General features: G+C 47.0%; 3 protein-coding genes across 3 annotated transcripts in view; all 3 read right to left on the bottom strand.

Moving 5' to 3' along the window:
- Positions 1–327: 327 nt before the first annotated feature.
- On the bottom strand, positions 328–5,722 carry LOC131263163 (G-protein-signaling modulator 2). Its single transcript, XM_058265321.1, has 7 exons — positions 5,100–5,722; positions 4,073–4,815; positions 2,810–3,344; positions 2,077–2,286; positions 1,917–1,999; positions 1,629–1,851; positions 328–1,556 (listed from the first exon to the last, which is right to left on the bottom strand). The coding sequence occupies exons 1-7, from the start codon at positions 5,142–5,144 to the stop codon at positions 1,146–1,148; spliced, it is 2,250 nt and encodes a 749-aa protein (XP_058121304.1). The 5' UTR covers positions 5,145–5,722; the 3' UTR covers positions 328–1,145.
- A 1,978-nt stretch (positions 5,723–7,700) lies between these two features.
- On the bottom strand, positions 7,701–8,807 carry LOC131263443 (S-adenosylmethionine sensor upstream of mTORC1). The gene has a single exon (XM_058265644.1). It carries the CDS (start codon positions 8,736–8,738, stop codon positions 7,731–7,733), a length of 1,008 nt encoding a protein of 335 aa, XP_058121627.1. The 5' UTR covers positions 8,739–8,807; the 3' UTR covers positions 7,701–7,730.
- A 4,494-nt stretch (positions 8,808–13,301) lies between these two features.
- Positions 13,302–24,851, bottom strand: part of LOC131264055 (netrin receptor unc-5-like) — a 58,475-nt gene continuing 46,925 nt past the window's right edge. The window contains exons 9-11 of the mRNA XM_058266344.1: positions 21,673–22,009; positions 14,932–15,038; positions 13,302–14,680 (exon numbers count right to left, since the gene is read on the bottom strand). Coding sequence (XP_058122327.1) covers positions 13,302–14,680; positions 14,932–15,038; positions 21,673–22,009 — 1,823 coding nt within the window. The remainder of the gene's footprint in view (positions 14,681–14,931; positions 15,039–21,672; positions 22,010–24,851) is intronic.

The following is a 24,851-nucleotide window of genomic DNA, read 5'->3' as shown; positions in this document are numbered from 1 at the left end:
ATGGTTATCACTTGGCCTCCCACTGCCCTACAGTGAATGCTTCGTCGAACGAATACAAAGGTCCACAAAATTTCAAACGAAACGTGTTACGGGGAGTTTCAGCATATGGCCCCTTGCTCCATCACGGACATACGCTTTTCTTACTTGGCTACGCAATGGCATGGCACGGTATCTAAGACCGTTTCTAAAAGAACAGAATAGAATGGATTTACAGAAAACAGCTACCTTTTTTCGTTTTTATTTTAAGTCGAATACATGCCGATAAATTGTATAGCTCAAAATAGAACATCTCTTAAAGGGATTAGAAAAACCGTACCACCGTATTACTACTCCTTGGGAAGAACGCGTTTATTCTAAGACGACCGAATGGGATAAAAAGTCTAACTTCATATGGGTGGGACATTACGCTCGCGTTACAATTAGATCCAATCCTGTATGGTTGTATAAGTGCGTTCGCTTTAAAAAAAATCCCACACGTAATGTATTATTGATTCATTCCATTTTGCTCCGTTCAAGCTAAGCAAACGAATGTGGAGTGTTTACAGCCAATTTTATACCATTAAAAATGCTACCACCAAGAGTCAAAACCGTCCAAAAAGTGTTTCCGTTACAATGGTTTATTTAAATACAAATAAGATTGGTGGTCTACTCGATGCATAAATTATGTTGATACAAGGTATATTGAATTAAAACTGGAGTCAAGATTATGGACGGGGATGGAAATTATGCAAATCTACGATGCAGAAAAATGGTTTAGCGGCACAAATAGTTTGATGTGTTATAATATTTTTTTTTTTCCTTTTCGCGTCCTACGAAGCTTAGCTATGCACAAAAATACGTTAATACTTTTACAAAGAATGATATTAGTTCGATTCGGCTTTTTAACTTGAATTGATATGAAATCATGGAACTTTTGTTTCAAAAATAACCATATCTTCTTATTGGTTAGCTTTTGTTTTGTACTTCCCTAACAACGCTGTAGATTATGTGCGGAGAACGCGGAAAACATTATGTAACTCAACTTTAAACATGAATGATATTACTATCGGCACACTGCTGTTCCCTTCTCCCATTCTCTAGGACGAATAGAAACATGCCCAATCGCTAACGATCACTGAAAATCACTAGCGATCGAACGAGTAAAATCATTTTAGACTTTTCCCAACACCACCACCACCACCAGCAGCTGGTCCAGTGGCACTATTGTTCTGTGAGTTTCCATTGGTCACGTTGCTGTTGGGCCCATTGCCTGGCGTTGTAGCAGCACTAGAGCTGTTATTATTTCCGTTCCCATTCCCATTGCTATGATTACTCTGCTGTTGGTCTACGCTGGCGCTACGATTAAGATTGTTGTTCAGCGGAACGGTGGCACGTTGATCTTCCATGCGGCCCCCTTGCAGGCGCATGATAAGTGAGAAGAAATCCTCATCTGGCACGGTTGCGCCACTGTTCGATGCGACGGTTGCCGGTGGGACGGCCCGGACATCGCTGGCCTCCGCGTCCAGCGTAATGTTTGGTGTTGGTAGCTCCGAACGTTGCTCCTCGATACGAGAACCCTGGAAAATGAACACGGCAAGACGTGGATTGAATATATTTTGGATCCAGATCCGGCACGATTAGATTCTTACCTGACACCTCATCAGCATATCGAGGAATGCATCGTCCGGTGGGGTTCCGATCGAGACGGCATCTTCCGGTGTCGTCGAGCCCGTGCCCGACTCGTTGTTGTTCGTGGGACGGCTTATGTTATTGGCGTTGTTGAGCGATATTCGCTTCAGCCCGGGCAATAGTGCTCGTTGTTCATCCATTCGTTCTGACTGAAAGTGTGCGATCATCTCCAAAAGAACGTTCCTGGAGGGAGGAGAAACATCACTTTGATTAGAACCACTCTTTTGAAATACAAACTTCAATATTACCTATTTTCCTTGCCCGCCGGTGGGTTGCTGTTGTGTTGTGTCAATGGTTTCCTCGCCGAATCGACACTTTCTGCATGCGTTAGCTGGGAAGAAAAAAGCGAGACATTTCATTTAACATTCCTGGAGAACACATTGAAACATTCAAATCAAAACCGCTTACCTTTAGCGTGCAACGCTGATCATCCATACGCTTGCTCTGCGATCGCGTTAATAAGTCAAAGAAATCTTCATCGTTGTTTTTGAAGCTGTTTTCGTTCTTTTTCACCTTCGTCGGCTGCACAACACCCGGCGGCAGTACCTGCGCATTGGTCGATTGGTTCTCCTGGACGCTGTGGTTGTGTTGGGCCAACTTTTTCCCATCCGGTGTTAGCTAAAACGAAAACCAAAAAGAAATAATTAACTCCCTCCATAGTACCATCCGTTTATCGATAGCGAAAGTTCCATATTGACTAACTCTCCCTCCACCATTCACACTTTATGAAGCTTCTTGTGCAAACACTATCCGAATTTGGCAACAGCAACAGCTTGTTATCTTACGCGCCCGATAAGCCCCAAACCCGGTTGGTGACGGCCTTCTGTCCCATCGTAACGAATTTATCCATCAGTCTCCGGAAATAAACTGAACATGAATAACAACACGCAGGCCAACCGTTCGCGTCCAACAGGTTGCCGCAATAAACCAGTGAAAATGAAATTGAACCCCACTTGCTATTGGAGTGGAAGCTCATTTCCATTCCCAAAAGGTCCCACCAATGTAGTTTCCACTTCCACTTGCAACGTGTGTGTTCTCATCGATTATCATTGTTTACTGTTGATTAGTGTGATCAAGACGCGGAGGGTGAGGGGGTTTGATTTGCATAGCCGGGCACGATAAGAATTGCCCCGCTGCGTACCTTAATTAAGTCTAGTTGTTCCATGCTCTGCCGGCGCAGTCGATGTTGTTTGCTGGCCGCCGCTAGGGAAGCCGCCTTTGCCGCTGCCACCGACTGTGCCTGTCCGTGGATTGCATACTGGGAGCCCGGCTCAACTTCCGTCGACCCATCCCCGGTGCCTGAAGAAGGTAGAGCGCCACCTTCCGACGGGGGCAGCTCCGGAAGGCCTAGGATTTTGCGTAGATCCGACATGTTCATGCGGGCCGTATTTTCGCCCACCATATCGCCCAGCTCCTTCGCCAGCAGATAGTGCGAGTTGGCGTAGTGCAGCGCTTTCTCGTGATTGCCGATCGACGAGTGGGCATTGCCGAGACTCCAGCAGGCACGTGCCTCGCCGATGCGATCGCCCAGCTCCTGCGCGATTGCGAGATGCCGCTGGTGGTAGTCGATGGCCGTGGGGAAATCGCGCAGGAGCGTGTACGTGTTGCCGAGACTGTAGCACGCCTGCGCTTCGACCGCCCGTTCGCCCAACTCGATAGAGAGGGACAATGTACGCCTGGGAAAAAAGAGAGAGAGAGAGAGAGATCATTAACGGATTAGAATTCAACTGATAACTGGCTGTTCGTTCTGCTACTTTCACGCAACATCTACCTCTCCGGAAATTGCTCTGCTTACACGTATCACGCACCCGATTGTCCAACAATACTTGTATGCTGGGTGGCTCAATGAAGTTTTACAAAGTATCGCTTATGCTAATAAATCCACTTTGAAGAACTATATTGTTTTCTACCTAATCTAGCAACCTCAGGTGGATCTAAGGTGCGTATTTGGTCTCAAATATGTTAAATCAAGTAGTCTGTGCATGACTGAAGATGGGTTCCAATCGTGGAAGCTGTTCATATTGTAAAGTGCCTTCATCGAACTCACACGAAATTTGAACTACAATTCAAAGAACATCATAAAATTGGTTGAAAAGTGTGTTTGGTAAGTAGAAACATAAGTTAATTGTGGTACTGTAAAATATAAGTTCAAATGCAATTTATAATTTAAGTGCGAAATATTTCAACGGTATTAACTACTAAGAATCTAATCTTCGTCTGCTCGAACTGCTTTCTGAACTGAATGAAAACCCGTTTGCAGTAAGGTAAGTGCTTCCAAGAAGTTCTCCACTTTAGATTTATATAATGTTCCTTCATAAACCGATAAATTAAAGACTAATAGAATCTGTTAAGGCAAAAACTGAGATCCCCAGCGAATCGTACACAGCACCCGCGCCATACTTACTTGTAGTGATTCGCCGCTTGCTCAAACTGACCGAGAAAGATGTGAGAATTGCCCAGGTTGCTGTTCGCCCGTCGTTCGGCTGCCTTATCACCGAACTCGCGCGCTATTCGTAGCCGCTCCTGATGATGCTCGATGGCCGTCTCAAACTCGCCCAACAGATAGTACGTATTGCCCAAGTTGCCGCACGCTCGTCCCTGCGCTCCACGGTCCCCAAGCTCGCGCATCAGCTTTAAATTTTGCTGATAAAAATCGGCCGCTTTCAGGAGCGAATCGAGCACCTCGGCCGACACGTCCGAGCTCGGATCCTTCTGGCCCAGCTGCTTGCCCTTGGCGTGGTACACGTTGCCAAGGTTGTAGAGAGCGCGCCCTTCGGACAGACGGTCCTGCAGGACGCGTGCGATGGCCAGATGGCGCTGGCAGAAGATAGCCGCCTCGTCGAACCGGCCCATCACCTTGAGCGTGTTGCCGAGATTGCCGGACGATTTGGCTTCGCCCAGCTTGTCGTTCATGGAGCGGGCCAGCGTGAGGTCGTGCTTGTGGTACTGCATCGCTTTCGCGTAGTCACCCAGGTAGAAGTAGGCATTGCCGAGCTGGCTGTAGATGGCACTGAGTGTTCGGAGGTCGTCTGTGCCGGCCTGGATGGCGGCTTGAAAGAAGGCCACACCCGCTCGACAGTCGCCGGATTTGCACAATCGTTCACCTTCCAATGCCAGCTCCAAGCACATGGACGATCCATCGTTGTTCTGTACAACGGGGAAAGAGAAACATGGGATGAAAAACATTCCATTAATTGACCCCGACATGAAAAAGTACAAACAAATGGGGCGATTCATGCAGGCTCTGCACTACGCAATGGTTGACGCAGCAACAAAAACAACCATTATGAATCAACCCATTGGCGGAAGGCATCCGGGAGGAAGGCACGCGAGGAACAGACGGCCGTCTTGTCTTTCAATTAAAGTCGTCTTAATGGCGACTAATAAACTCTCTTCGTATGTGCGTATCATGGGGGACGACGTTGCATTACCTGATCGCTGGAAAGATTTTCCGCGCTTGCTGAGAGTGAAGACATCGTGCAGTTGAATGTTGGAATGTGTGTACAGTGATTTTTTGTTGTATTCCCTTTGGTGTTTTCGATTTTCCAACCCAGATCTCACGTTCACCGAAATGAAAACACTTTCCCTCCTCCGAGGACGGTTTTTGTTTGTTTCACTTTCCGCGCGTTTCGTCTTCTGAGATTCTTCCTTTCTCAATCTCCCTTTGCCTGGAGGTAGTATTACAACATTTTCAGCAACTTGTTGTTTTGTTATGGTCAGTCTCTAGGATTCTGTTGAAAATATCAGCCAGATGAGAGTATTCACAAACTGTGGGGACGTATTTCTAAATCACTTTTGCTCAGCTGTAGCTTTTCTACAGATATGTATGCACACGGTACGAAGGAACTAAAATGCTCCGCTGATTCCGTCAAGCGAAACTGCCATGATGGCGTAGCTTGAAGATGCTGGAGAATAGCCACAACGGAGTTACTAGTGTAGGTTTCTTATTAACTGCATTGAATGAATTTCATTTGCAAATGCACATTTCCTGCCTGATTTGCCTAGGTTTCACACGTCATCCTACGACAAGAAATACGAGCTACGAAGGAAAGAAGCGTCCACCTTCAAGACGCTTAAAAACAACATTGAAAAAAACTTTTAAAATCAAGATCAATGAAAAAGAGGTCGCAGCATAGTATGTAACGAGAGAAAAGCTTTGGGAAATTCGTTGACAGTTGGTTCGAATTTTATTTACCTCTACGAGTGGCCGGGAAAGTGGGATACACCAGCAAAATCAGCATGTTTCATCAACAGAGCAAGCAATTGAGGCGTTCGGAATATATTTTGGAGGAAGGCTGCGCATGAGGCAGACCAACACACTTAATTTTGCCAATCATGGCGACCAAAAGGATTCCATGACTTCATACAGAAGGACGACCTGTCATTAAATCGATCTTGGTTAAAATTGACAAGAAAATGACTGCGCGAGAAAGAGACATAACTTCCTGAACTGAATTGCTAATTTGTGTGTAACTTTTTACTCCTTTTAACGCATTCTACAATCACCCCCTTAAATTAATTGTCTTTTTGAGACAAACAAATTTGTCTTAGAATACATTTTTCCATCGGTTCTGGTTTTTAAGAAAATTAACTGTGTAGGAGAAAAAGAGACAACTAGAGTTCTCTAATTTCCTTTCCGCGAAATAGAGGTTGGCGCACGTTTCTGAAGGGTGCAATGTAAACATTGAAATTAAAGTGTCCGACTACGGCGAATTCTCGCGTTTGCCTGTTGTGCTTCAACACACACAGAGAGCACATCAACATCATTAACAACCTAGCCGGGATCGTTTTAAATGATTTAGAAAAAAGCACACCCATTCGGAACGAAATAGAAGGATTAAAGAAAGGCGACCATTTACAACAAGAACTAATGAAAAGAATAATATTGGAAGAAACAACCAGCGCAGAAAAAATTCACACGACAATCTACACAGATGGTAGCAAGTCAACAGAAGGGAGCGGCATTGGAATCTTCATAAAAAGCCCAAATCGAACAAACCAACACTACGCTTTCAACATAGAAAACGAGGCCCCAATTTCAACAATCGAATTGATCGCAATAGAAAAATCGCTGGAACTAGCAATAACACAAAACATCTGGAGACCAACCATATACACGGACAGCAAAACAGCATGCCAAATATTACTAAATGCCAAAGAGGAACTATACCTTCAAGATAGATGCCACAGTATTCTCAAAAAATGTGAGCAGATTGAAGCGCAGATAAAATGGATCCCGAGCCATATTGGGATTGCCGGGAATGAAAAGGCAGACACACTAGCCAAAGAAGGAATAACAGCTCCTAACAAAATAACAAACAAGTACAGCTACGAGGATGCTACACATATCGCCAAAATACACATGATACAAAAAGCCAAAGACTGGTACAGAACAACCTGTGCAAACAAAGGGAAAAAATTCGAAAGATTTCAACCAGATTTCGACATCAAGCCATGGTACCACGGCCTACCACTTACAGCACACGAAATCAAAATATCAAACCGTATCTTGGCAGGACATGATACTTCAAATTACTGGCTAGCAAAAATGAACATCATACCTGAAGGGAATTGCGCCATCTGCCAAACCCCAGAAACAGCGGAACATCTGATTTTCTACTGCAAAAAATATGAATCAGAAAGAGCAAATAACAAATACTGCACATTCGATAGACTGGCAAGACACTGGAAGGATAAGTCCGGAGAAACGATAAAAGGAATAATCAACTTCATGGATAGTAATAACATAAAAATCTAATGCAGGATGCATGAAACCTTTTTCAGAACACTACTCAAACAGAGCACAATTCAAACGGGCGAGCGCTTAATCTTTCCAATAGTTTGTATAAACATAGACAGACACAATATACACAACCAAGCGATATGACTCTACTGTCAAAGCTAGCAAAGAGCAAGTAAGCCTCTGAATGTGAAAGGGTGACCTGTCACAGGAGGATACAATCTAGCTCGCAAAACCGAAGAAGAAGAAGCCTGTTGTGCTTGTGATATTCTCAAAATCAAGAGAATTTATCTAGAAAAAAATGAAAAATTTATTGAACTTCTCAACTATTTACGAACGGTAGCCCACTAAAAGCCTCTCTTATGTCCGCATCGTCTTCTTCTGTTCTAACAACACCGATCATTTCGGTATCCTCGTTATCGTCACACTTAGTTTCATTAAAGTCTTGTGGAATATTTAAAATGGGCTGCATGTATGCTTCGTGGTGAATTTCACACCACCGTTTGCCTACCTCTGCAAAGATCGACTTCCGAAATACCATACACGTAACGTGTTCTAATTTTTCGATTTTAATCCTAGTGAAACCGATCAACCCGAGTGTGTATCGCCAGTTTTTCATCAACTTTGCATTCGCTCCTTGGTGTCGGCTATCAGGGGTGATGATAAGAAGTATTCCCTCCGGCTTCAGTAAATCGTATGCCTTCTTGCAGCAGCGCATCCGTTGGTCAGGCGTTGGCAAGTACTCTAGCAGCAAACTAAACACAATAGCATCGTAATGTTCGCAAGGGAATATCTCTATTGAATGTGGTTCGTCGGATACCAGTGGTTCAGTAATGGATTGTATTTCGACTTCCAGAAAGTCGCAGTACCAAACTGATGATTGTGCCGGTGCAATATCAATCGCTGTGACATCGAAATCTGGAAAGGCCGCAAACGGATCGTAACAACTACCTACGTCTAGCAGCTTTATCCGCTCCACCGGATACGGTCGATAATCGTGTCCGTGATGTGCATCGATTGCTTGCATAACTTTATCGTCCTTGTCACGGAACAGATACAACAGAGGGGTAGCGCCATGGAAGTAGCTCCGACAGGAAGCTACAACCCACTCGATTCTGCTGTTGGACCGTTTGCAACTCACTTCCATTGTACGGTCCCAGTAGCACGTGGCCAACTTATGCATTGCATCCGCGTAGTTTTTCAACAGCTCTTCATCACGGACGTGCTCCTTCCACACCGCTTCCGGGTCAGAGGTTTTGGCCGAATCGCGCAGCCTTTGATGAACCGATTTTATTAGGCTGGATAATTCTAACTGCTCTTTAGTAGCCATTATAGCAGACGGGATGTTTTGTTTGTAAATAAAATTCGCCACTCTGTCAAACTGACATTTGCGGTTCTACGCACCCCTTCAGAAACATATGCATATTTTCTTTGAACCGTTTTACTATGAACCGGTTGATTTTGAATTATATTTGAAATAATTTTAACATGCTGCTTGCCGGTTGTGTAGAAACTGCTGTGGAAGTATTACGATTTTTGTTGCAAGACTATGTAGAACACTTAAATAATATACTTTGGAAATCTTTAAACCCTATTCAATCGCACAAAATGGACTTCTCATTTTCTCGAATATTTTGTTCGGATTTTTACTTATAAACCACTTGAAAAAGACACTTCGGAGATACTTTGTATAGTTTTGGATTATATTTTATAACAAATATATATATGCCTCCACGAGCGGTATATTAGATACATATATATAAATCGCGGTAGTATTTTGACCCTTATTGTTTACACACCTATCGGAAACTACTTACACAAGTATTCAAGTATATCTACACGTTTTGTTTTCAAAAGCATTAAAAACGGCCTAAACATTCTCCCCATTAACGCACCAGCCACAATGCGGAACATCCCTTCAAAAACTCCTTCAAAAAGGGTGATTGGCCATGTTCGGTACGCACTTGAACACACAGTGCTAATGTATTCCGCTTACGCTGAGCTTTGACCACGAGTTCCGGTTGACTGCCGATGTCGATTTAATTATGCTCGTCGTGTGCCAAACGCCATTTCGTTACGTTCCGCTTGTTTGCTGAAACAATTGCAAAACGGTTGCCCCATGCGGGGCTGGTTTTAGGAGTTGCGTATTTATTTGCACTATTTTATGACCGTTTTAGCACCGGGTAGCAAGGAGCATCCACCATCAGCTTCTATTTTGTTTTTTTTTGTTTTTGCTGTTCAAACTATTGGCTTTACCCATTATTCCGGTTCCGGTTTCTGGAGAGTTCATTGCCGAATAGGTTTTTTGTTTGCGAAGCCTCGCGAATGGTATTTAATTTGAAAATACTATTGTTCTCCTCTGTCATCGATTATCGAAAAGTGGCCATAAATCCTGGCTTGGTGTGCTCGGTGGAGGCACCAGTCCCCCGATGCCGATCAATTTTCCTACGGTTTTTAGCTAATGGTTGTCACGGTTGTGCCAGTGATTAACATCCTTCCGCCGTTGCGCCTATTGTTGAAAAGTGGTATGCTAATTGAATGCATTTGAGTTCGAAATGGATGAAAATAAATCGCCAGAGTGGTTTTCACCCTTGCATCGAATGGCTCCCCATCGATATGGATTAGGAATGTGAGCATACAAGTTAAACAAAATAAAAAAAAAATATATGCAAACCATCCATAACGGTCACGTTATTGTGAACACAATTGATACAAAAGCAATTGTCACAAAAAAGCCAATGAGTAAAAATTCATATCCTTCCCGCCAACTAGCGTTTGCCATCCGGGAGAAAAACTGGAGCCGCCGACTGGAAAAAGTGGGAGTTGCGGAGAAGACTGCATGCCGTTCCACAATTTATTGACAATTTATGCTCATATTTCTGTCGGGATGCTTTGTTTTACTCATTGTTGCATGCATGCATGCGGTTGCGGCCGGGGAATGTGCAGTGCGGTTTTACAATTAATTTCGTTTCCAGCTGAGTTAATTGCCACCGTCGAAGCGGATGCTCCGGTGTTTGGTTACTCGAGGCAGGGGCGGTTTTCCGACCGGCACACGTGTGCGCCCAAGGACGTCGACGTCCGGAAACGTTTGCGCACATCCGGGCGCTGTTGGCAGGGGACGATAAAAAATATGATGTTTGAGCTCAAAACAATGCCAACAAACGTGTCCTCACGTGTCCTTCCTTACGTGGTGTTCTCTTCTCTCGGCGTGTGAGTGTGTGTGTGTGTTTCTGTCCTTTCTGTTCAACGTTTCACCCCTTGGGGGGTGGGAGCGTGAAAGGACAAATAAAAACAAAGCCTTCGCGTGGCAGGGGGAAAAACTGGGAACCGGAGAAAAACTAAGCTAAATGCACGTCTGTTTGTTTGCTCACGTTGGGAAGGAGCAGCGAACGAGCGAAGGAGGGAAAGTGGAGTGTGTTAAATTATTTTCCCTTGGCACTTGAATTCTTGCAGCAGCCGTAAACCCGGCAGGCAGCACATCCGGCAGCTTCGGCAGTGTTTTGTCGCAGAGGATTAATAAATCTAGGCAACCTTCCGCCCGTTCCACTTAGAAACGAAACACTCAAAAACCTATTTACATGGAAAACTCACAATATACAAAGTAGGGATGTTGTTTTTTACAATTCTTACTGTTTTTTGTAACCAGGGCAAATCAAATACTTAATCATATAACACATTTTCTTTGCTTCCTCCTATCTCCTAGAGGCTTATCTAGTTCTAAAATCGAAACAATGGAATTAGTACGTTTAACTCTCCTGGCTCCCAACGTATATGTGTGTGTAGGAGTTTTATTTTGAAATAATCTTAGAAACAATCGTATAACCTAGGAAAAAGGCAATTTGAATAAGTTCGGTAGTAGTTTTTACGGAAGCTTCGTCTCGTGCCTTCGATAGTGATCCTAAAAATTAGACAACTAATAATTTCAGAGCGTTTGTTACCTTGTGTACCGCATAATCGGCATGAGAGAACGATGAATAAGGAAAATATTTTGAATATTTTATCACGTTCATGTGTGCAAATTTCACCAGCAATTAACAAGCAGATAGTTCATCGTCGTTGTTTTTTAACATAATATTAATTACAAAGGTGATAAGGGAAAGTTCGCACGCACTCGAATGTCTCAAGGGACACAGCTTTATCCGTTTATCAAAAGGATTCCATAACTGGCTGATCCTTGTCTACGTCGATGTGTGTATGTTGGACAGAAATAGATACCTTACACAAACTACATTTTACATTCAAGGTACTGAACTCAAACTGGGAGATAAAGGAATAGTTTAATTCACTTCGCATCCTACCACACTTATATATTCATACACGCTCGTCGTTGCTCGAATGCACTTTATCGCAGCGGGCGAACATGATTTCCATCCTAATCATCGTAATTTGGTATTTGTATTTGCGCTGCCTCCAATCATGGCACACGCGTCCGACGACCACGTGGTTCGCTTCTCTCCTGCCAACCGTTTCGAACCACTTCGAACGAGCCTCAACTTCCGTTTCGTTCGGATAATGTGTAATATTATTATACTTTCCGCCCTATGTATCGTTCGACGTAAGCGTAATTTTCTACCATTATTACTTCGCTACACAAAAAATTCGATCAGTCTTAAGTATTAATTCTATTGGTTTTCCATTCCTCCCCCATTCGGTGTATGATTATTTGTTTTTTTTTTCCATTTTTCCATTCTATCGGTTTTCAAACTCCAATGATAGCCTTCCCAATGATGGCTTGGCAATCTACGTATAAATGGCCACAATGTTATCGGTAATTGCAAGAAAATCGCACCACAAACATTGTAAAGCGAATGATTGGTCGCGTATTGTAATAGAGTAGGGTTAGGGAAGGTACACTTTCGAGGAGTGGAAAGTGGCCTTCGGTTGTGGTTCGGTTACGGGGTTCGAAAGCGAAAGATTGACTATTTGTGCGTGTACTACTGGAACGCGAAAAAAACGAGTGGTAAAAAATGTTTCCAGCAGTTTGATTGATTGATTGATTGATTGATTATAAGCTTTAGGAGGAGTAGTTTCATTGCGTTGGTTACTGATATATAAGTGAACACATATCGGTAGCAAGCTGAACGAGCTAGTGACATCTGTTTCTCGCCTTACTTATGTTATAACATTGTAGCTACAAGGATGCTTGACTGTGAGTTTTCGAAACAGCTCGAGTGGGAGTTGAAGGGGCTGGGAAAACAATCTAATGCTGAGCGATGGCCTGAATTACAAAAACGGAAGGAAAATCTTCATCCCAACTGCCACCCATCCTGTTATCCTTTCGAACGGCTCCCGACGGCTAACCATTTCTCACCATCTCCAACGCTGACCTTTCGAACGAGCTTTCTACTTCGTACCCTCGTGTGCACGACAATGCTTGACGCGATTTTAAACTTGATGCCAGAGCGCATTTCATTGACGTCCAGCACCAACCGACACCGGACGCATCACAAGGACGAGATTACAATTGCAACAATCAGCACGATGAAGCTCCGCATCCGTGCCCGGGTGTCAGTCAGTCAGTCAGGCCCGGCCGCTGACTGACACCAGCCCAGTGGAGGCCCGGAGGAGGCTCGGAGAAGGATGAGTTGATGCACGGAAGCAGTCGTGCAGAATTCACGTTGGTTCGGGGCGGGAGAGATTGTCTGATTTGATTGTGAACCGACGACCGAAAGGCGAAAGCGAAGAGAGGGAGCCGATCGGAGAGACCACCGGCTCGCCTGTCAGTCATCCAGTCGGTCAGTTGTGCAGCACGGACGCCTCGGGTAGTTTTTGTGCTCGCGAGATAATGAATTATAAATATTTATAAAGAGTGACTTGACCTATATCGCAGCCTTTGCTTGGTTTGTTCCGACGCTTTGTGTCCTGACGCCTGCCAACGCCGTCGTCCCGCGGCTTACAGCCAGGGAGCCGGCTGCTGGATCTGCTCCAAGATGGCGACCGCATCGGGCCGCTCCATCGTCCGGCAGATCTCGATCAGCTGCTGGAGGGCGTTCAGATCTCGATTGCGGCACTCCCACAGGTCCAGGATCTGGTCGGTGGGCGAGGGTCGCGTGGCGAAGTAGGTGAGGTACCGGTCCACGTTCAGGTGGGCCGCCAGCATGCGCCAATCGTTGCGCTTCTGGGTCGGCGGATCGAGACACCTGCACAGCTTCCGCTTGACGTCCTTCGAAAGGCGGAAGCGATCCGTGCTGAGCACGTTCGAGCCCGAGCCGACGCTGCAGATGGTCATCGTTTCGAACGAGCTCGATGAGTGTTGACAGTGGCCATCGCGAGCCATCGGTGCGAAGGAGGAAATGCTGAGCGTGGCGACCCCCGTGTCCATCGTGGGGTCCTGTGAGGCTTGCACCTCGATCTTGAAGTCGCACTTGTCGTGCTCGGTTCGGCAGAGGGTGAAGCTGCAGTGCAGCGCCGTTCCGTTACTGTTCCATACGTGGGAGAACGGGATGGTTTGCCTTTCGCTGGCACACTTCGTCCGCCAGCCACCGACACACTGCATATCGATGCATAGGCCCTGCCCCACGTCAGAGAAGTAAAGGATCGAGCTGCGGCCCAGCACAAGTCCGCCGATCTCCTGCTCGCACTGCCGACAGCGTTCTTCTGCTCCTGGGTTGTCCTCCACGATGTACACCCGGAGGCTGACGTCGGAGAATTCAGGCACCGTCGAGGGGCCGCAGATAAACAACCGGAGCTTCTTGCAGGCAACCCGCTCCTGCAGGTCCGTCGCCGATTCCCCAACCAGCACATACTTGCCGAAGGACTCCGTCAGCACGTACGCGTACCGCTTGTCGATCTGCACCAGCGCAGGCGTGTTGAGCGTTTCCTCGCCGATCGTCACCACCTTGCTCCACGGCGTCACGTTATCCGGCGCACTATACAGCGAGTAGCTCCAGTTGGAGAGGTTCTCCGCACAGTGCGGTAGCTGCATCACGAACGGTTTGTTCACCTTCGTGTCCACCGGGCCGCAGAACACGACCGGGCTGAGGTACGTCGTCCGGGGTCCCGTCGGCACCGGCATGTGATGCTTGTCGTCCCGCACGATCGACAGCACGACACTGTGGCGCTGGTTCTTCGGTATGGCCCCCTCTGGAATGAGCAGCGCCGTCGAGTAGGTGTTCAGCTTGAGCAGAGCTCCGGCCGGCGTAAGCGTGGTTTGCGTCACATCGGTCCCCCGGAACGTCCCGCCGGTGGTTTCCTCCACCAGCGTGGTCGGGCGGATGGCAGGCGTCGCCTGGTTGCCGATCATCGGTGCCTGATCGTAGGCGGAATCGGCCGCTGTTGTCCGAACAACAAACAAAAAAAAAAAGACAAGAGAGGAAAAACAAATGCAAACGTTAGTAACACAACGTGTAACATGTCCGTCGGCGAGCGGGTAAAGTGACACCCACGGTGACGGTTCACACTTGAAGTCACCGGAATCGAACGCACGTCAATCACTCGTCAAATTGAAACAACCATTTTAAGGTTGGCAAATTGATCACGATCTGGGCAGGGAAAATAAAAAAAGGCGGTGGCGCCTAACTTACATGTGTTGGTCGACGTTTCCAGTGACTCCACGCTGCACACGCGCTTCGAATAGGTGGACGAGGAGTATGATTCATTGATGCTGACTTTGTCCAGCGGATAGATGTAGCTGCGGAAGAGAGGAACAGTTCGATGGGATGAGAAAGGAGTTCGGTCGCGGGTCGCAAGCGAATAAAATCCATTTATGGCTTGACAGGTCTGCGAGTGGAACCCTCGTCCAGGGAAGCGGCGGAGTGGGAGTACAACCTCCCCCCAAAAAGCCCATCATGGCTTGGGCTCGAGGTTGGCAATGTGCAATTTGTGTTGATGCAGTGGTTTAAGGGCCGCTGCAACCGATTGGAATGTTGTGCACGACTTTTTGCTGCCATCCTGCTTCCCATATCCCGATCCCGCTGTCGACCCGAAGGGAGTCACTGACTGCCCCTGACTGGACAGGGCTTTTGGGGTAGACCACGGTTGGGCCATAAATTACCGTCCACCGTGAACCCGCACGCTCTTGGAGGGGCATTAGAACTCGTGTCAAAAATGGTCGCAAAAGGTACAAAAAGGGAACCGAACGGACGGACTCCGAGTGTCGGCGGTCAATCGGCGGTGGTGAGGTGACCAGACACGACTTCATCCACTTTGGGCCCGGTTTTTCGGGCTCGGATAGGTAGGTGGTGCGGGTGGCCAGCACCATGATGTTGAACATGGCGGTAAACAAACGAGTTAATGGTAATGAGGTGTCAGTATTGTTGAATTATGTGACATAGATTAGTTCTCGCACGCGCCGCGAAGGGGAGGGTGATGGACGGGGGGCCGGGTTTGGAGGGCCTATTCGAGAGGCGGTTCAAATGACACCTCGGGAGTGAGGCGAAAAAAATTGAAAATCTCAACCACCGAATCACGGTTTGGAAGAAGAGAGAAGGTCTTCATTGGGAAGCAGGGGTATATGGTAGGGAAAGGTCGGAATTGGATTGATACGATCTGGACGTGAGAGTCCAACCTTGTGGCCCCGTGAGGGTTGAAGTGTGGGCGATCCAAACCGACATCCCGACCCAATCACCCCATGCCGGCGCATTCCGGTCTCGATGTAGGAATATGAAACGAGAAACAAAAGCGGAATTTGCATAAAATCCCAAAGCGGCGGTTTGGCTCTAACGAAGGTGGAATCAGTTCACAACCGCTACGAAATCGAACTCCTCGGAGCGAGTGAGGCTACCGACACCCTAACAGATCAGCCATCCATCCTTACAGCCTGGTTCAGGATCGCTTGCCAACTTCACCTTCGGCGGACGATTGAGCGGTTCGAAATCTAAATGAAATCTGAGACCACTTTACCTTCTGTGGGTGATTTAGTGGCTTCCTTTATTCTTCACCTGCCCCATTGAATCCCCCCGCATCAGGCTCCAATCGAGTGTGACACCGTGGAAGGAGGTGTTGTTACACGTATGGAGCCTGCGTGTCGGACGAGGGTCATATTTCTCTCGCGCGCGTGCAAAAAAGGGGATGAAAAATGAAAAACAAAAAGCCGTTGTATTTCTTCGTCGATAATCAATAATTTTAATGCCACCTTAAAGCGTGTTTCGCGCCTGTTAACGAGTCTGCTAAAGGTCCGCTGCTGCAACTGGTAATGGCAGGATATTAAAGGTGAAATATGACCGCGCCATAAAGGCAGAAATTAAGACACCAAAACCTATCGCCGGAATGCGATGGTGCTTGTGTGTCCGGGGTGAGTGAGGTGTCATTGGAGGTGCCAGATGTGATGAGAAGTGAATCCGGTCCATTGGCAGTTCGGGATGACGTCGAACATACGCACACCACACCCTCGCCAGGCCCGGATCCAGTTTGCCATTGGACTCACGTTTGATAGTGCTGAACTATCTCTCCCACATCTTGTTGACCAAAGGGGTAATAAACGAGAAAAAAAAGTACTACTCCCTAGCACCTAAACTCTTTGATGCCCGTCACGTTCCGGCGCTCGTTTACGATCGCGCCTCAAAGCTTAAAGCTGTTACGCCATCAAAGGCGTTCGGATCGTTAGAGATAGTGAAAAAAGGGAAGGAACGAGCGGAAAAACTATGCGTGCCAATTCTCTCTAATTGCCAAAACGGAGACGGTATCCAAGTTTATTGATTAATCGCCGGTAATTTCGGCCGTTCGGCGGAACAAGCTGTCTTCAGAGGGACACCGTGGCGGTTTGTGCGGTAGTGTTTTACAGTTTTTTTTCGCACACCTTCCCGTAAAAGGAATAAACCACCGATCGTCGAACCGATGTAGGTGTAGGAGAAGGTATGGTCACATTTTTGGCACCTCATTGATGGCGTATTAGCCTTATATGGAGCCAGCCATTGCTAGGATAGCGGCTCAAATTTGGGACATTTGGAAAAATGAGAAACGGCCCATTGCGTACCACGAACGCAAATTTGGATTTGGAAGTCAGAGACGTCAGATCAAAAGAGGACCGTGTCGGGGAGGAGCTACACCGCCTCTTCTTCAGCTCCCTATAGCGTGGCGCCAGTCTTTTCGTAGCGTACTCGCTCCAATGGGCTGCGTTCATTAGCCAGACAGGCAAACGGCCGTGCTCCTTCCGATGGAAGTGGGCCCAAATTTGACTTCCGCCGTAATCAAAACGAATGTCGCACCGGGTCGTCAGTGAATCCGACCGGTCGTTTCGGTGGGAATAGACGCGTGATTAAAATGAATGAGCCATAAAAGCCCTCTTCGGGCGGTGGGAGCAAGTGCCGATGCGACCGTCTTGACTTCCTCTTGCCGTTAGCCAGATGTGGAAGTACCGGGCACTCTACGGGCCTATCTTTCTTTTTATCGGTCTTTCGCTCTCTCACTTCAGGTCCGAGTCCGGGTTGCTTCACGATGACTGATGGCCGTGATTACTCTATTAGTACAACCTGGGACTTTGGTTTGGGGTGGAAACGCTCGGAGGAGACCCGTCCGCCTACCTAAAGCGAGGCTTGATCGCAGGTTGCGTTGTAATTACGCCGGACTGAGCGCTTTATCGTCTTCGTCGGCGTAACGACAGCGGGCGAGACAGCTATGGCAACATCGAAGCTAGTTAGTCCAACCGGCGCATCCCGTTTTTGAACTCCGGATCGCTCCCGATCTTGCACCGCTCCCGATCTTGGGAGATCAACCAGACGGGGGCAAATGTACGTAAGTGCATCGATCTTATTTGCGTGGCCTCACGTCGATGTGTAGCACTACGAGTCGGAACTCGCCGGGTAATTGAGAGTGATAGACCAACGCGCTCGCTGGCAAGTAATCACCACAGGACGGTGACGCATTCGCGGAAAGTGTAAGGGAGTGTATGCGCGCGCGCGCCAACCGATCGCGTAATTGGATGTGGTTATTTACAGAACCATCACTCATCCTCCTGCTGGCTGCGGCTCTTTGTAGATGGTCCCGGAGTACCGCGTCTTACCAGTACCCGGCACTTTGTGTGTGGCTGTTATTAGGTTTATAAATTTCCGCGAATGGCCACCACTTCGTTCCTCCTCCCCGTCCCGCGGTTGACGGGCGTTGATTTGCTTTGACGTGGCAGATAGTGGCCAAGAAAGACCATCGTGTTGACGGACGGCGGTTCTTCTGCTCGTTGCCGTCGACATGCACTTGCAAACACCGCAACTGCTGCCAACGATGATGATGATGATGACGGCGGTGTCGGTGTTGATGGGGACATCATCTAATTTATTATGTTTATAGTTTGGTTGTTTGGAGTCTCCCCTCAGTTCCACCTCCCGAGGGCAATTCATCGGCGCAGCTCGGTGGCGAACGACACCGCAATGGCATCGTAATTGAGATGTCATTCGGTTGGGATATTGCTGCCTCGCGTCTTATTCGGTTTTAGTTTTGGTCCAAGATGTATTCCACTTGTCGCACGAGGGAAACGGTTCTTCGCTCGTAACTAGTTTCTTTTATGAGTCCAATTAAATTTGCTGCAGTATATCCGCACGAGAACGGATATGATTCATTCGGATTCTAATGTGACCTCAATTACATCCTACGCCGAACGCCTGCCTGAGGGGAGTTATTAAACTATTAAAGACGTGTGGTTACCCATTTCTAGGTTCGCACGAAACAACTTTCTAAGTTAGAGAGGAAGGAGCAGTTGTCGTCACCGTTTGCCTACTTTCATATGAGTTTAGATGGGAATAACGTATTTCTTTTGAAAATGTGAGTAGAAATCTCTCTTGATCTTTCCCGTTTCGTCCCGCTGCCGAGCGGATTTCTTCCCTCCCTCCTTCTAAAGTTTTCGTAAGACAAAACTTGAAATTACAAAATAACCAACCGGATTAATCCGTTGCCGCGAAATTGCAATTACTTTTCGCTCTCGCCGCTCGCTTTTCGATCCGGATGGCCGATAGGGAAGCCAATTTCACAAACACACAACGTTCAGGTCGAAAGACATACACCGGTGGGCGCACCGCGGCTCAAACCGGGGTTCAGTGCGGTGCACAATCGGTGATTTTAATTTAAATTCAAATCAACCCTTGGCTCCCTAAGTAAGCCTACACACATTTATTCTTGTCAGAGAAAAAGTTGTTAGATAAAAAAAAAAAGAAACAAATTACCCAATCGAAAGCGAAGGAAAAACCTTCACCGGCGTCGTCATCGTCACCGGTCGTTTTGGGTCACCCGGAGTCGGTGTGTGCCGGCATGTTGTTTGGCCTATTTCACCCGCGTCGCGTGGTTTCTAATGGCGAACGAAGGCTGCACGAAAGGTTCACCGCGAAAGGGTTCGGGCACGTGGAATCGATTGGTGTCGGGGCGGTGTATATCTAATTAAAGTATCTATTTATTCAAGTTAACATGCAATACTTCTTCGCAACCGCGAGCCGGGAGAGCGATGTCTACTGCGATATTTCTACCGCCGGGTCCTTTGGAGTCCTTCCGCCCAGGTTTGTCTTCGGTCTTCGGTCGGTTGTAATGGTCAAGTCGCGCGTTTGACGGAGACCGCAACACGATGGTGCAAAGGGACCGATTTGCAATGGCGAAGGTAAACGATACAACAAACCCTGACGGCGTTACGGCATACACGGCTAATTTGTTTTTATTTCTTACTTATTTTTCGCATCGTCGCCTGCGCCTTCGTCAACCGAGACTGATATGCGCTGGGCAGCTGAGGGATAGCACGGGTCCAACTGTGTAAACCGTCCGGTCGGCCCTTTTTCCCTTGAACCCTTGAGCTTGCAAGTGGCGACCACAACCGATACGATACAGTTGTTGTTCGTGCCACATTTAGCGGATGGTCACAGTTACGGACCGCTGGTGCAGCTGCAAAGTAGGTTGGACAGATTAATGCACTGCATCCGAATGACAAATGTCGCAATTACAGCCGTAAATTATTATTAATTGAATCAGATCGCTGCGCCGCCGCCACGCAGAGAACGATTAGTGACCGAGTTATTCGGGAAGTCTGCTGCGGGAACCTGCAGAGCGAATCGACCTACCCCGATGTGGGTAGGTGGTCCGACCGACGTTAAGCTGTGAGCGTTTTGCAAATTGTCCGTGCGTTTCTTGCAGGGCCGGGCGATAAGATGGATTTCTCACGGTCCCATTGATTTCGAAACCAAAGCGCACTCGGTCAGGGATTGTCCGATTGAACTATAGACAACTGACTCCATTGCATTCGGCTACTGTTTATTGTCTCGCGTGTCACACTCGACTACGGCAGGGTGCTGTCGGAACTCGCACTGCAGATCGAGTTCTTGAGTTGGAGATGAATTACGACAGCTGGTTTAATTGGATGCAGTTTATCAAACGTAAACGCGAAACAAGTTGTGCAATCGTCTCGGGAGCGCACTCAATTGAATAATAATGTGTCCAGCGTTTGACGACGGCTATCGACGGCTTCATTCCCCAGGGAGGAGTGGTAAGCTTCCTGGGGTTGCTCGTGACGCAAGCCGTCACTTTGATCCACCGGAGTAATTAGACAACTGTGCATCGGTGCGGCAAAATCATTGTGGCGCCTTCCGGGTACGACTGTTCTGGTGCCAACGTCATTAATCTTCACATGACAAGACCTCAGTGGGAGGAGTGAAGGGAGATGATTTCCTTGAGATTTCCCTTGCCATAGAATACCAGATAAGTCACACGATTATTGAGTTTACAGATGTTTACTAAGCTAGTATAATCCTGTTGAAACTTACTCCTAGATTAAACCCATAGTCGAAGGAAGTTTTAGTGGATGTTTTTGGAAGTTCCTTTTTTTCTTCCAGAACTCCCCCTAACCCCCCCCCCCCCCCCTACCCCCGACCTGTAGCTAGCCTCATATTGAAATGATCAATTAATCAACATAATGACACCAAATTTCGCAAGACGCCAACAAATTGATCGAAAATTCCCTAGCACCCCCTAACACTCAGAAAATGAATCTTTGGCACGATGGCGAAATGCTTTCAGATGACTTTTTGTTGTAGCGTTCCAACGCTCCACCGTGGGCGTCAAAGGAAAAAGGAAGGAAAAGGTCAGCCCGGGGTAATTAGAACGTATTTGTCGTGCAAAGTAGGAAACTGAAATCTCATGCCGATTAATTGCTGGGATCGTCGCGTGGGACGAAATTGAAACCGATCCCCATCGTCCCGCCCGCCCGGCCGTGGAAAACGGATCGTTTATCGGTGATTGTGGGAAATTAATCACACGTCCTTTCGACCTTCTTTTGTTGCGGTGGGAAAGGGAGCGTTTGGGAGATTTTCTTTTCCCCCAAGGATCAAATGTAATGGTCGCCTGCCCGGCGGCTTACTTACTTCTGGCACAAATGGGGCACGTCGTAGTGGTGCTCGGAATTGGAGCGTGGCAAGGGCACGGACGAAGTTTTCAGCCCCCCGATCGGAAGGGTTGGCGGTTGTTGCTGGCCGGATTGGTTCTGCAGATGCTGCAGCCCGCCGACACCGTGCTGGTGGTGCAGAGAAGACTGATGATGGTGCGGGAGGTTCGTCAGATGGGGCTGCGAGTGCTGATGGTGCTGGTGGTGGGCGGCCGTCAGGGGATACTCGTAATTGATGGGCACCGTGTTCTGCGTCAGGTCCGGCTGGAAATGGGTCAGCTTTTTGCTCTCGTTGGCGAAATATTCGGTTGGCATTTCTGTGGATGAACAAAAGGGACGAAAGGTGTCATTTCATTAAAAAGGCCATAAGATATTTGCGAGAAATCGCTTGAATATTGTTGAGGATGGTTTCTAGTCTTCCCAATTTTCTTCAAGTTAATAGGCTTCGATTCATTCGGAACGAACTCATTCCTAGCTCAAAAATTTCTTTTAAATTATAAGCTGTTTTTCTTAGGCATCGGAAGTATCCACTCTAAAATTGCGCTTAAAGGTGACGTTGGCATTAGATAGCAATAGCGAGAAGTGAGCGAGCGATGGGAGGGCGAAAATGAGATGCACTGTGCTGACGCGTCAGGTTCCCCTTTACAGCGTCGGAATTTCCCCTTAACCGCTATGCTGTTGCTAAGGGAAACCAAATACCGTATGCGTAAAAATGTTTGCACCACCGTGTACCCCATGTACCGTATGCGTAATAATGTTTGCACCATCGTAGTAAAATAGTTCCCGTTTTCTTTGGGCATACAAAAGGAAATGAAACGTTTTCGTGATTTTGAGGACAATTTCGAATCGAACATTGCATTTACTATTGGGAAAGGTGGCAACGAGAAGAAAATAACCAACGCAGAATAAAATTAATAATACAACTACTTCCATAAGGTTGGGCCCAGTAAACGGGACTTTAACCGGGCCCTGCAAACGGGCCGTATTACCGGGCCCTGAAAACGGGCCGTGTTACCGGACCCTGAAAACGGGCCGTGTTACCGGGCCGTGTTACCAGGCCATGTAACGGTGTCCTGTAAATTGGCCGGGTTACCTGGCTCTGTAAACGGGTCCTGTAAACGGGTCCTGTAAATGGGCAATGTAACCGGGCCATGTAAACGGGCCGTGTTACCGGGCTCTGCAAACGGGCCATGTTGCCGGGCCCTGTAACCGGGCCGTTTTACCGGGCCCTGTAACCGGGCCATGTAAACGGGACGTGTTACCGGGCCCTGTAAACGGGCTGTGTTACCGGGCCCTGTAAACGGGTCGTGTTACCGCCGTTTACCGGGCCCTGCAATCGGGCCGTGTTACCGGGCCATGTAACCGGGCCATGTAAACGGGCCTGGTAAACGAGCCCTGGTACCGGGCCCTGTAAACGGGCCCTGTAAACGAGTTCTGCAAGTGGGCCGTGTAACCGGGCCGTTTTACCTAGTCATTTCTAAATTGGATCAATATCAATCTAGAACACACCGCCACTTGAAATTAATGCTGGAAAGTTTTTGATGAGTTTTGGAAAGCACGCAACCGTCGGCGATTAGGCAACATTAAAGTGCCGAATGGCGTTGATGTTTCCTTCCGCGAACCATCTGCCGCTGATGGGATCGAAACGGGTGCGAACAGGTTAATTACCCGGGCGGAAGATGAAAGCGAACGCAAATTGCCCGAGATGAAGGCCATTTGGAACGATTATTTCAAGCCGTTGATGATTCTTCCGAGCACCCTCGATGCTGTATCGAATCCTTTTTTTAATTGGACCATAATGCGATTGTGGAGGTTGAGTGGAAAAGTTATCAAAATTAAGTTACGTCTTTTCTTCAACTCGTGACCAGCTTTCATGGTTCATTACAACCAATCAAATCAATCTGGAAAAAATGAAATTGGCTTGAATTTCGATAAAACCATTTTTTTTTAAATCATTATCAAACGCTTCTACGCGTGGTCATTTCTATGGATGACCAAGGTTTTTTCTAACCCACAAAGAAACACGTTTGAAAAATGTTCCAATTTATGGCAAACAAGCAAATTATCCTGATACTAAAACCGGCTACAGCTGAAGGTGATTTCCACTTTGTGTTCCATTCGATGGAAGCATATCACTAATCTTAATAGCGTCACACATCATGATTTGACCACTAATGAGCGGGCAGGAATCGTTATTGGTCTGGATTTGTGTCTCCAATTTGTACATTAGACTGTGTGACTGTTGGATGTAGGTGGAACGAATGATTGTGACTGGAGAGGTCCGATGCTATTAAAACTTCCTGTTTCGGATTAAAAGCATCAAAAGCCATTCGTAATCCTGTGTTTTGAACTATCAATTTAGATGGCCGGATTGAGCAGAAGCAATAATTCAGAGTTTATATCTCAATTTGTAATACTTTCTCTTCTCAATGAAGAAGGAATGATAAACTCGTTTGCAAAACCTTGACCAGGGTGAATGGGAGGAAACGCTTTTGATGGCAAACGCCAGCGACAAGACCCAATCATTTGCCTAAGATTGGCGATTGAGGTTTCTTGTATGTTTGCTGTATGTTTTACATAAGAGATAAGGAAAACATCTTCACACGTTTGACATATGTGACATCACGAGCACAATTTGGTGTATGTATTGCAAATACAAACGTATGATAATTCATCAGCCTTATCAGCAACATTCAACATATTGAAGGGGTACGAGATTCCAAAACCTGCTACGCTCTTAAGTCAAAGCAGGTCAGTCGGCCCTTGGAGAGAGAAACGAAGTACTCTACGTCTATGCAAAAAAGATAATTAGCTGATCTCATTACCACTCGACTCGTTTCGTCAGGCTCTGTCGTCAGGCCAAAACAAGTCCCATTGCGACTATTTCCGACGATGGGAAACTTGTTCGCAAACTCTTAATTAAAGCGATACGTACTTCCACCCGGAAAGTATATCATTTCTGCACAGCGTCAGATGATGGCGGAAAGGTTCATTAACCGGAACGGAAAGATACTAAAGATGCTCTCACTCGTATCATGCGCTGCTTGTGGAACACTTGCGATAGCATCAATTCCATTCCCCAATTGAGTCGTGAGAATCGAGATTGCAAATGCCCTGCCGCAAGTTGATAAATCAGTCTATGCTGCAGATTGTGCATCG

Source organism: Anopheles coustani, chromosome 2, assembly GCF_943734705.1.
Source record: "Anopheles coustani chromosome 2, idAnoCousDA_361_x.2, whole genome shotgun sequence".
In the NCBI taxonomy this organism is placed as follows: Eukaryota; Metazoa; Arthropoda; class Insecta; order Diptera; family Culicidae; genus Anopheles; species Anopheles coustani.
The sequence above is the reverse complement of the archived record's forward strand: the minus strand, read 5'-3'. Positions and strand labels throughout refer to the sequence as shown.